General features: G+C 40.1%; 2 protein-coding genes across 2 annotated transcripts in view; both read left to right on the top strand.

Annotated features, from left to right (window-relative positions):
• Positions 1–849, top strand: part of myo3b (myosin IIIB) — a 59,596-nt gene extending 58,747 nt beyond the window's left edge. Inside the window, exon 38 of the mRNA XM_056426754.1 lies at positions 732–849. The gene's annotated coding sequence lies outside the window, so the exon portion shown is untranslated. The remainder of the gene's footprint in view (positions 1–731) is intronic.
• A 1,512-nt stretch (positions 850–2,361) lies between these two features.
• Positions 2,362–6,141, top strand: sp5a (Sp5 transcription factor a). Its single transcript, XM_056426811.1, has 2 exons — positions 2,362–4,258; positions 4,595–6,141. Exons 1-2 carry the CDS (start codon positions 4,208–4,210, stop codon positions 5,669–5,671), a joined length of 1,128 nt encoding a protein of 375 aa, XP_056282786.1. The 5' UTR covers positions 2,362–4,207; the 3' UTR covers positions 5,672–6,141.
• Positions 6,142–12,581: the final 6,440 nt, after the last annotated feature.

Below are 12,581 nucleotides of genomic sequence, written 5' to 3'. Positions count from 1 at the left end.
GCCAAGGCTTTGCTCTTTGCTCTTGAATATGCAGAGATCCCCAGCTTCATAGGCTCGGAAGAGAGAAAGAGGGGGGCGGGTGGGGTGGTCTGGGGGGCGAGTTGTATCGCATTGCAGGGGAAATTAGTGAGACCAAAGTTGGAGTTTCTGTGTGTTGGGGGCTGCGAACAATGGCAGCTTTCTGTCAGACAGCAACTTCAAAGGTCTGCTGAGTGACTGCTCTGAGTTATACATTGTTGTAGATCACTGAGGAAACTCACAGATGTTTTCTCGTACGAGACACCATTATAGCGGCTCAAGTACCCAGTAGCCTCGAGCACTTCTCCCTCCCTCTCCCACACACTCAAACCCACTCTCACTCTCACACATGCACCTCCCTCCACCCCCTCCCCCCATCCCATCTTTTCTGATATCCCTTGTAAGAGACAGCTGTGGAACCTGTTTTTTCTCTCTCCAGCTGTCCAGAGAGTATAGGAAGTTGTAAAGGGTTTGTGTTGTGGCGTTGCCCCCTGACTCAAATCCACCGTTCTCACTGTCGGGTTGGTCAAAATGCATCAAAGTGTCCAGATCACAGGCAGCTTTGTTTTCTCAGATCCATTTGGGGTCAATACAATAAAATCAAGAGGTATATCACTCAACTTACATGATTTCAGTTGAACGGTAGTGAAAACGTATTTAGAGTGTGCTGCATATTCAGGACTGTCGATGCAGTGTTTCTCTCTCTTCTGCAGATTGCCTTCGTCAACTTCGAACTGGATATAAACAAAACTCAGCAGCACATTTAAAATATATTGTAAATGTATATAAACTGACATTTTATGAGTCAAATAAATGTGTTTAAACCGCTGACTTTTGAGCACTGTGTGTATTGTTCTTCTTCACCTGTTGACCTTTTCGTAAATGTTTCATTTTGTTTTGAATGTTTTAATTCAGATTTCTGATCCAACTAGGAATATGACTGACATGTGGCTTTCTCTGACTTTCATGTAGAAGATTACCGCTTGAGCTTTGTTTCCTCTAACCACTGCAAGGCTGTATCGTATTTTTTTATATTCTGCTAATCCCTAAATGCAGCCTCATACCCATCTCCACCTCTTAAGTGTATTCCTGTTGACTTTCTGCTCTCGTGTACTGTATGAAATACACGAATGGTACAGACTGATTCCATGTTCAAACCTTTGAGGCAGAAACTATTTCTGTTGGGATTCCTCCTAGTTAATTTTCCCATCAAATACCGAAGGAGAAATTTATTTCTGCCAATCCACTGCTGAGGTGACCCTGTATACGTGAGGCACGGCCATAAGACGGTAACGGTTTGGAGCCAGGAAATTACCTCAAGGACTGGACATTGTGTCAAGCACACAGTCATGAATTTCTTACAAACTATATCAAAGTCTTGCTCAGCCAAATCCATCCCTGAGCTCAAGTCCTATTGAGATGCATTAAAATGTAAGAACTTGCATTTAATGCTGTACCGAGTATCTCAAAGGAAGATATATCAATAATTTGGTAATTCTGATGATTTACAAAATTCATGCAGTTGTCACATATGTCTGAAATGTGCCTTTGCAGAGCATGACAGCTCACATGTAAAGCTGATTTAAGTGATAATCCACCCTAAATCTGAATAATATCTGCTATTTTCATGGCCTAAAATCAGAGCTGCTGTTCAGGATCATAGTCACTCTTACTTCTGTTTTAGGTGGATTTCCCCTTTACTTAAAAGGTTTGACATGAGAGAGCAGATTACAACATTTGACATTTATCTGACATTTAAACCTGGAAGTTAAAACTAACTGGCAGCACTATTCTGCAGAAATACAAACTTTTAAAGAAGACTGTAAATGTGTTTACTGCAGTGAGGCCAGTAATTTAATTGGTAACAGCTGGTTAACAGAGTATACAGCATTTGATCATTTTATTAACCTCTTTTTACCTGTTTTGAGCTCCACGGTGTCAAAATCATAATCAGCAATAACTCATTGGACAAACACCAATCAAAGTAATGTTCACAATCTGGCAACCTAAAACTTGTTCTTATTAATCATTTTATATTTTTTGGTTTGTTTTGAGCTCTTTTTTCATGTAAAATCCTTAAATACTCAAATGTACAAAGGGACTAGTTGAATTCCCATGTTGCAACCAATAGCTGTATAAATGGTTAATAAACGATTTATGATTGCTTTATAGATCATTCGGGATCCCTAAATATGGAGCTAGTGTTGGGTTGCAAGGTTGTGAAAATCCCACTAGCTGTTGCTTATCTTTTCAGTTTGGTAATAAAGTGGTTATAACATTGACACGCTCATGGGTTTCTCGTAATTCTTTTGTGCAAAAGGAGGATAAACATCAGCAAAATTGATTTTTCATAACTTGGCTACTGGAAAGTGATTTTTCTTAGTTGCCTAAAACTGCTTTGTAAAGCATTATATAAACCATTAGTAAAGCATTATGTCATAAACCATGAAGGGTGCCTTATTGAAAGGTAGTACCCATATGTCTTAATCATGAAAACAACTTTCATTCAACATTTAGAATGTGACCTCTGTAAGATGATTTTGCAGGTGTAACTTATAAAAGTATTCACGTGGTAAAAGGCAGATTTAATACAACCTGGCTCAGGATTCAAAGTATACTTGACCTCTAGTTTTCTGCATATTTATATATTTTGTTCACCATAAACTTCACCCAGCCATAACGTGATGTAAACTAGGATAATCTCCACTATTTCTTATTTTTAATCAGTCACCAGTGTGAGTGCTGTAGCCAGTGTTGTAGTTTAACATGGCTCCAGTGCCGCCCAGCAGGACTCCCCCTTCCCCTCATGACTGTGTGTAAAGCCGTGGGAGAGGACTGGGAACAGTAATCCCTTCAAAGGAACAGATCTAATTCAAAATCTGCCGCTCCAAACTAGTTGAGAGGACAGTGATTGTTTCTTCAGGGAAGCCAGATAAAGATCAGAGAGTTGATATAGAAAACTACAACTTCCATTTCAACTGCTTTGCCACAAAAGTTTGAATATAATCTTCAGATAACTGCATACTTTTGCCCACATTAAATGTTCCGTAACAAACACCCGACAACATCTGATATTGTATTCCAGTTCTTTGTGTTACATTATAAATACATCTGTTTAGTTTGGATGCTTCAGTGCACGAGACCCTTTGCTGAACTTCCTCCCCACACCCAACGGGACGTATAGGGAAACATAATTGAGACATCCCCATTTCAAGTGCTGCTTTTGTCACCTGATTTAAAACAGAGGTTTCCCTTTTGTCTCATGTTATAATTTAAATTAGCTGATGGGAATTCACCCTAAGGCGCTCAGCTTACATTTGGATGCTCAACAAGGAGAAAGAGAAGAGGGGGAAAAAGTAAATTAGGAATAAGGTTCTGATAGAACACATGATTAAAATGAGTGAAGGATAATTAAGTTTTTTTTTTATAATTCAGAGAGGGTATAATTAAGTGTTTAATGCTGTGTTGTAGTTCAAAGGAACAACAAAGAAAATAAATGTGATTCAAATTAGGAATGTAAAAGAGACGCAGATTGTTGAGAGATGAGAACTTTGTGTTGAGTCACTTGATTTGGTTTCTTTCCTCCATCAAACAGTCCGGCGACGCTCTCAGAGATCTCCAGAGATAACAATGTCACATTGTCACATAGGGTTCTGCCACAAATCCTTAATTACAAAAAGAGGATCAGATGACGACAGCATCCAATAGCGGGGTCTCCAGGCGGCACGGGGGTCTTTGATCAAGAAAATCCAATTATTTGTGTATATACATTTCCCACATAGTGATTACTTCATTAATTGTCCCGCCTTTATCTCCTCCCTTCCCATCCCCCCTAATAATCAGCTCCTTTATCCAGACCAACAAACACACCATAGGAGCTTTGTGGATTCAAAGGATTTGCTTTCCCCTCTCAAAGAGCCGCTATTCTTTGATGATTGGGCAGCGGCAAACTTCAAAGTAATAAATCTTATTTCTGACTGGCTGGCGGCCCACCAAAGTCCTTATCAAATTCTCAGAAGTGATCCCTCACTCTTCAGATAGACCAAGGATATCTCGGAGAGAGGACGCACTGAAGAGTGGAGACCTGCTCGACGCGACAATTTTTTTTAATACTGCGAATGCACATATTTACCTAAATTAGTGATTTTATTCGTATTTGTTTTCATCGCGAGGGAGGAGGACGCTTACCATGGCAGCGGTGGCTGTTCTGCGGAATGAAACACTCCAGGCTTTTCTCCAGGTTTGTGCGCAAGTTTATGTTTACTTTGACGACTTTTGTAACTCGTAAACTTACTCAAGCGAGTTGATTTACGTCTGTTTACCGAGTCTTTTAACGCTCTTGTGTCGTGTGGTTGTGTTCCTCACGCGTATTGTGTGCGGCCGGAGGACTTCTTCTGCAATAAATACAACTTTTCTGTCCCATCGTCACGATTCGGGCGACGTGGATCGATGTAGAACACATGTAGTACACATCATTTCATCTATTAGTCCAATATCAAAACGTAATGTGTGTGTGTTGTTTTTTGCTTCGTGAATAATGATTGTAATATAGAACATGTGTGTCTCGGTTGTCCAGGATCGCACTCCAAACTCCTCTCCAGAGAACTGCAAGCACTCTCCGCTGGCGCTGCTGGCCGCCACTTGTAACCGGATCGGGCATCACCACGGATCCAACCACACCGACTTCCTCCAGGTCCCGTACGACCCGACTCTTGGCTCCCCTTCGCGTTTATTTCACCCGTGGACTAACGAGGGACTACCTCCGAGCTGCCTGGCCAGCAACCCAACTTTCGGACTATCCTCCAAGCCCCAGCTGTCCGCGCACATCCAGAGCTCGTTCAGCTCGCACCACGAACTGCCCCTCACCCCTCCGGCGGACCCCTCGTACCCCTATGACTTCTCCCCGGTGAAGATGTTGCCATGCTCCATGCAGTCTCTGCAGTCCTCTTGTCCCCCCACCTACGTCCCCGCGGTCAGTTACGCGGCACCAACTCCCATCGCGCCCGCCATGCCCAGTTTCGTGACGGGACCCTCCGGCCTCGTGCACCAGCAGCAGAGACAGTTGTCCCCGAACACCGGGGAGGACATTCCGTGGTGGAGCCTCCAGCAGGGGAACCACGTCACCCACACGTCCTCCCTGGGTCCCCACCGCTTCCAGCTGCAGAGGGGCTTGGTGCTGGGACATACGGACTTTGCGCAATATCAGACACAGATCGCGGCACTGCTGCACACCAAGTCTCCCCTCGCGACGGCGCGGCGCTGCAGGAGGTGCCGGTGCCCGAACTGCCAGTCCTCCACGTCCAGCGACGAGCCCGGGAAGAAGAAGCAACACATCTGTCACATACCGGGCTGCGGGAAAGTTTACGGCAAAACTTCTCACCTCAAAGCGCACCTGAGGTGGCACTCTGGAGAGCGGCCGTTTGTGTGCAACTGGCTGTTCTGCGGCAAGAGCTTCACCCGGTCGGACGAGCTGCAGAGACACCTGCGGACGCACACGGGGGAGAAGCGCTTTGTTTGCCCGGACTGCTGCAAGAGGTTCATGAGGAGTGACCACCTGGCCAAACATGTCAAGACTCACCAGAACAAAAAAAACAAGTGCCACGACAAGACACTGGACCACGTGAAGCGGGAGGACACGAGGAGTATGTTGTAGCCACGTGAACCGGAGGAGTCACGAGTCACACAGCCACTTGGGTTAAGGACTCAGTGAGCTGCGTTTTTAGAGGCTACTTTTCTTTCATGTGTTGGTTTCTTTCATCCTGAGAATAGTTTTTGACATTGCTGGTCTGTGTAGAATATTTTTTTGTATATGTGTATATATAAATATATATATATATATAAAGTTTCATAAGTTAATTTGGGACCATGGAGAATTTATGGCTCATGAGTTTGAATTCACTGTCTATATCATGTCAAGGAAGACAAGTGTTCAACTTGTGATCATTGTCATCGGTGGACGATCTCACTCCGCTGTAAATTATATTTAATAGCTTTTGTTGAATGAAAGTGTCCGTTTTTTGCTCCATATGGGGTGTTTTTAATAAGCATGCTCTTGAAAAGATCTGCTGTTGTTGATATGACCCAAATACTGTGTGAGAATAAAGATTATAACATTTTCCTCAACTCTAAACTCGAATAAGTCATTTTGATATCCCTGATGTGGCCATGAGACAATCAGGTGTGTTGTGTAAAGAAATTGATTCAGTATTATCTGGATTAGTGTGCCTTGTGAATTGTAAAACCCAGCTCTTCATTTCAAACTATTTTGTTTAGTAAAATCTCAAATGTAAGTGATTTGAAGATTTTGAGGAAAAATGTGCTAATATTTAGTTCCCAGCTGTTGGTAATAGAAAAAGGACAGTATTTCAACCAGTCTAGTCTGAAAATAAAAGATTTAAAAAAATCCAACCTTTGACCTTCTGCTGCTGCTGTTGTTTGTTGATCAACATTTAACAGAAGCAACATGATATAGTGACGGAAATTAAGGTGGTCTTGAGTGTATTTGAAAATCTTCACAAATATCCTGAGAAATGTAATAGCTGTTTAAGAAAGTACAAAACAACGTTAAACTGCAAAATATAACCATGCAAGCCTTAAAATGTGTCCGCCAACTGAGTAAAAACTGACATAAAACGTGAAAGACATCCATCAACCGTCGACCTGAGTGCTTTAAAGTTGCATGCAGATGTTAATATCTAGTAACATGATTTAATTAAACCCCAAACTACCTTTGCAGTAACTGCTGTAAATTCTGAGGTGAGGCGTTTCACTAAAAAATTACTTTTTTAAGGGATACAAATGTGAACAACCCTCAAAAATAATTACAATTTTACATTAAGTTTTTCTAACAATATCGCACATTTTCTTCCCAGTTGATGTGAATTGTTCTACCATTAAACTCAACAGTGGGACAGCGCTAATGTGTTAATGCACTCTAAGATGTCGGCTATTTGTTCCTCTGTTTTTGCATTTTACTTTTACTTTGCAGAGACAGCATGAGATGAGATGAGACCCATTAGCCGAGAAACACTTTTAGCTGGAAATTCACTGGATTGAAGTTCCACACCGAATGTACAGCATGTGTCACGCCTCCTGTCTGACCGAGTCACTCAGAGCCTTAATGGACAGTTAATAACAGTCCAGCTTTCTGACCAAACTCACTGGAAAATAACTCAGTCTTTTTCTTTTGTCCAACAGGGTGGAGAAATAATTGCATTCATGGAGCAAGTTGCCCACCGACTACACCCTCACACCTACATCATGTAACATCGGCTTACAGTGCAGCAAACTAACTACTACTTGAAGATGATTATTCTATTGTGTCTTCCTCCACCCAGATGTTCCCATGGCGACTAGGGATTTAAAGTAACCTGCAGGGGACAAAATAACTTGATTTTGAAAACTTGAGTCCCCTTCTTCATAACTAATCGGCACATAAAAGTGGATAACTTTTTAGGAACTGATAGATCTGATTGATGACACAAACATCCGATGTCGTAACTCAGTTCTCAGAGAGTAGCCTTGCTGCCTGTCGGTTTCCGGTCTGTCCTTTGAGGCATCAGTGAAAATGTGACAATGAAGAAGAGAACAACCGCTGCCATTCATTGCCCTGTTTGAGCTGACAGTTATCCGCCTCCACAGCGCCCCCTATCGTAAGTAGCCTCAGTGATTCACCAGGGCAGACACACGTTGTGACAAATATAACCCACTATCGTATAGGTCCATTTGTACTGAGAACAATACAACTAAAATATAACTAATTCATACATAATTAATACGAGAAGTAATTCTAGACACTCAAATGCTGGTTAGGTTTGCAGGTGTTGTTAATGTTTCTTTACATCAGATCTATACGTTTTAATGATGAGTAAATTCAAAAGATAATACAGTTTTTTTATAATCTATAAGTTAATTATATAAAATAAAATGAATGCACTTGCAATTTATATGGTCAAATATTAATGATTTGACCTTTAAAACAAACAAAACATTGTCTGCTGCAGTTATTTATCAACTATAGTTTGGGGCATGATTTGTTATATCACACTGAATTGTATACTATATTATTTTGTACACGCAGCCTTGTTGTGCAAGCGCTGCTGGTCGATGCAAAAGTGAGAGTTGTTTTTACTAAATCCCAAGAAAGGACAATCTTCACGAATATGAACACACATTCATCACAAAGAGAGGAGGATGTGAAGGATAATAATAATAAGATGAGATGTGACCATTAGAACTGTAAAGTCTTTATCTGCACATTGTATGATCCTATTATAAAATGATGGCTGTGGATGGATATGGTGAATGCAGCCGACCGCCTCCACGCAGAAGCATTGTTCATCTCTGATTTGGCTTCATTGTCCAAGATGCAGTCATGACTTTAACACCGGAGGAGGTTATAATGCTTAATTAGTAATAGAAAGGATACCATCTGTCGTGGCTTATAGGTTTATTTTCTTTAAATGAAAAAGATTTAAGAACTTAAATAATCACATAACTAATGTCCGTGTATGACTTGAAATGATTTCCTGACTAGTGTCAAACAGAATGAAAAGCATCATTATTATAATGACTGTAGATTAAAGGATCATTCCTAGTTATCTCAATCAGTTTGTTATTCCCTTCATGGGTAAAGACTATTTAAAAAGCCCTGTAGATGTTTAAACTGCATTTTAGTTTTTAGTTCTTTAAAGTGTTAAATGTTGAAATTGTCCATAACTATAGTTCCTGAGCGGCATATTTAAATATTTCTTACACAGTATGAGTATCCAGTCTGCTCCAACACAATGGTCATAATAATAGTGTTATACTTTATATTTATGTTGGGTTATTTATCCAAACTAAAACATGGTGGTTTTGTGAACTTTTCTTTTTAATCAAAAGTTAAAAACAACATAAAAACACAGCAATTAACATGTTCCTGCTCAAAGTGGAGAACAAAAGCAAAATAAATATACATAGATACATACATACACACACATATCAACAATTACATGACAACTATGTTGAAATAGAACATTTGGTATTGTTGTAAAAATGTATACATCACTATCTGTGACTGTTTATTATGTGTGTATTCTTTTCATTTGTTTCATGTTACATGCATATCCTTTAGTACAATGAATGTATGATGGTTTTAGGGTCAATATGACTTGAGGTTGTGTCCAGCACCGAGTCATAGCAGTTTGCTAATGTAAACTAAATTGAGCAATGGTTCAGAATCTGTGCTGTTGAACCAAACTGGGTCAATCTCTAAAGCAACTATTTCTAAACAGATATTCAATAGACCATATAGAGAACAGTCATAGTCACAAAATATGTCTTAATATGTATATTAATTATTGATAATGTTTATCATTCAAAATATCTTGACTGATTATATCTCTTGATTACGTATGTATTTATTTATAAATGCCTTCTCTCTCTCCCCTCCAGCAACACGTCCCTGTGAAGGCCGTTGGATCCAACTTAAAGCATCCGGTATCCAATAAGTGAACCATTGGGTCAATACTTTTTTGGCAAATGTATTTGAATTTTTAGGATTGCTGAAAGAAGAGTGTAGTTTATTATTTCACTTTCATTTTTGAATATTAACGGACATTTTTAGGAATCATATAGATGACTTACACCCTCCAGTGTAAAAGTGAACAATGTGTTGTCATCAGGTGCGCTTTGGGGATCAGGTCCAGTCAGCAGAGGGACCACCGACTCTTTCAGCAGACGTGATCCTACTTCCCTCTGTCATTGGCTCAAAATAAAACGACTGCCAAGCAGTGGCATGAATCAAATCCCTGATGTCAACAGCTGTGCTTCTCTCTGTGGAAGGTGGTTATGTTCTGACGAAAACATTTTCTGCTGATGCCACTTTAAATATAGCAAGTGGAAAAGGTTTGTCTGGACGTTGAGATGAATAATGAGTAAATCTGTCAGTAAAGCTGGACTGTATCCCTGTAAATGCCTCTGGGTCGGTTTAAAGCCACTGAAGTAGTTCAGTAATACATCTTAAGTATTTGAGTTGAACCATTAATGTTCAAGTTCCGAGAATAACATTCAAAACAATCCGTATGTATGCTTTTCCGATGTTAACAGTGTAAAGCGATGACTGGTGCACAGAAATAAGATGGAAAATGATCCAAACCGAGCCCCGCCCCCACGAAAACACAAACTATCTGAAAATGTTTGTTTTCATGTGGATGCTGTCGCTCACAATAAGCGGTTATAGTAAAATAGTAAAATGTGACACTGCTGATGAACCATAGTTATTTCCAATGAGAGTCTGAAATCATAAGCAGAAAGAGAACCAAACATCTATTTTATGTTTTATTTCAAAATAATAAAACCGTGGACAGACTTAGTGAAGAAGGCAATTTCATGTCAGTTACAGTTCAATCAAGCAGTTAATTTAATATTCATCTAATTTTGCTCCTAAACCATGCCAATAGCACATAGCAGCTCAGTTTCCTTGGTTGATTTCGTATTATTACAAACCTGATGCAGACCTTTAAACATGCCTGCTTGGTTGAAACATTTTTTTCTTCATTTTAACCCAAAAAGGGACCTTTTAATTGGGAAACTGTCTCTCAAGACGAGAGATGTTCAGAAATAATAAAAAAAACGAATCACCACTGGGACTGAACCGGTAGCGTTTAGCGTGAGAGCTCCACTCACTGGTGACTGAGAGCTGAGATGTACAGCACGTTGTCAATGAAAGCTTCAGGACATCCTGCACAGAAAAACAACATAAACATTGTGGGGGGGGGGGGGGGGGGAATGGCCCCTTCCCCACTTCATACCCCACTTACCTCTGGCGCCTTGCTCGGACCCGGAGCTTCAAACGCGGCCTTCATTTAGGTCTCAACTACACACCTGTAAAGTTTAGTCGCTGCACCTTATAAGGCTGTGACACCATCGCGTTGACACAATCTGTCAACAGAAATACAGACGCCTTGTTAAGTCGTCGCTACATGAGACGTCTCCATGACGACTCAAAGAGAATAACAAGGTGAACACAACACAAACAACACGTTGTCACAGCAAATAATGATGTGATGTCATTAATAAACATGGTTTCAGCAGCAAGGGCCCTGAAACAACATGTGTTTACCTTCAAGTTATATGATGAGTAAATGTTTGGTCTTTGATAAACAAACCTGAGAGTCAGTGACGACGAATACCATTTGATCAGAGAAGTGATTCATCATTTCCATCTCTGCCCTGTAAATCCTGTGAGTTCCCACATGAGCTTAAAGAGTCTCTCGCTGTGAGAAGGTGATGGGAGGTCTTCATGCCTCATGGGAGGTCCGTTAAAACTGCACCCGCCCAATGGTCCGGACAACACAACAGACGCAACACACCCATCAGCAGAGCCCCTCAGAGGAAATGGAGCCAGTACAAACACAGTTGTTTCTTGGTTTTCTTGGTTTCCTCTTGGTTTAATTTAGGCTACATGTGTTACTTTACTTTGGAAATGTCATTGCTTTATAATATCATGGAGACGTGAAGATTTATTTCCCATTGTTAAATAATTTCTCTGTTTTTAAGTAGCAATTTTGAGTCATTTACATTTTTATGAGAAAATTAAAGGATTGTACTTTCACATATATTAATTGGCTTTTAATGAGAAAGGGTGTATCGGTTATTTAAACCATGACAAATTGTTAAATTAGATTATAACTTTGACATGTTATATCTCACCATTGTTGTGATAAAGAGAAAATGTCATGCCAGTTCTGATTTAGTGCCTCTTGAATGGAAGCTGCATGTTTTATACATCAGTGATTAAAATTTAATTAAATGTCTTTTTTTTCACAACTGGTTTCCATCTCTTTATTGAATGCATAAATATGTTTAGATGCAGATAATCATCTACATAGCTTCACAATATGCCCAACAATACAGTAGCTATAAAGTACTCCCTACTCCAATCAGGATCCAACCTCGTTCCCTTTCTGTCCGTGACCCTCTTTTAACTCACACCTTAGTCAAATGAAAAGGTAACGTCACGACAAAAAAAAACATTGATTCATATATTACAATAACGGTTCAGGTGAGAAAACCCACCAAATCTAAAGCTCACTAGTAAAGACAATATTTCTTTAAAAAACTATATCTTTCATATACTGTGAGTTCAAAAGCACACTATTTGAAGTGTAAAGTGATAGGAAATTGAAATTGAAATATGGGCAGGAATTATAAAAACTAGTATTGCAGAGTAAAAATTATATTTGTCTCTGAAATGTATAAGTATTAAGTTGCATGAAATGAAACTACTTGAGTAAACGTACTTGTTGTAGTGTAATGGACTTGCCCTCACTGCCCAGAAACGGTCCAACATGTGGACCGCTGATGACATCACAGCTTCAACAAATTTAACAAGATCAACCACGGCTGTTCTCACAGTGCAGCGTGAGCCGGTCCAACCGGTGGTCCTCAGTGGTTGAGAGTTGAACGTCACCGGCGCGTCTCCTCTCAACGGGGGTCTGTTTGCTTGAGGCTGAGTTTTAGAATAGTTGTCTTGAGAATGATTGATAACATATAACTTTTATCAAAATTATAGTTGTGTA

Source organism: Pseudoliparis swirei, chromosome 2 (assembly GCF_029220125.1).
Source record: "Pseudoliparis swirei isolate HS2019 ecotype Mariana Trench chromosome 2, NWPU_hadal_v1, whole genome shotgun sequence".
Classification (NCBI taxonomy): domain Eukaryota; kingdom Metazoa; phylum Chordata; class Actinopteri; order Perciformes; family Liparidae; genus Pseudoliparis; species Pseudoliparis swirei.
This window is presented reverse-complemented; position numbering and strand designations above follow the sequence as displayed.

What these genes read in the sequence shown, in the direction of transcription:
- sp5a (XM_056426811.1), top strand. Translation starts at nt 4,208, where the DNA reads ATGGCAGCGGTGGCTGTTCTGCGGAATGAAACACTCCAGGCTTTTCTC. An exon ending in CACTCCAGGCTTTTCTCCAG is followed by an intron (nt 4,259 to 4,594) that starts GTTTGTGCGCAA and finishes TCGGTTGTCCAG; the next exon opens with GATCGCACTCCAAACTCCTC.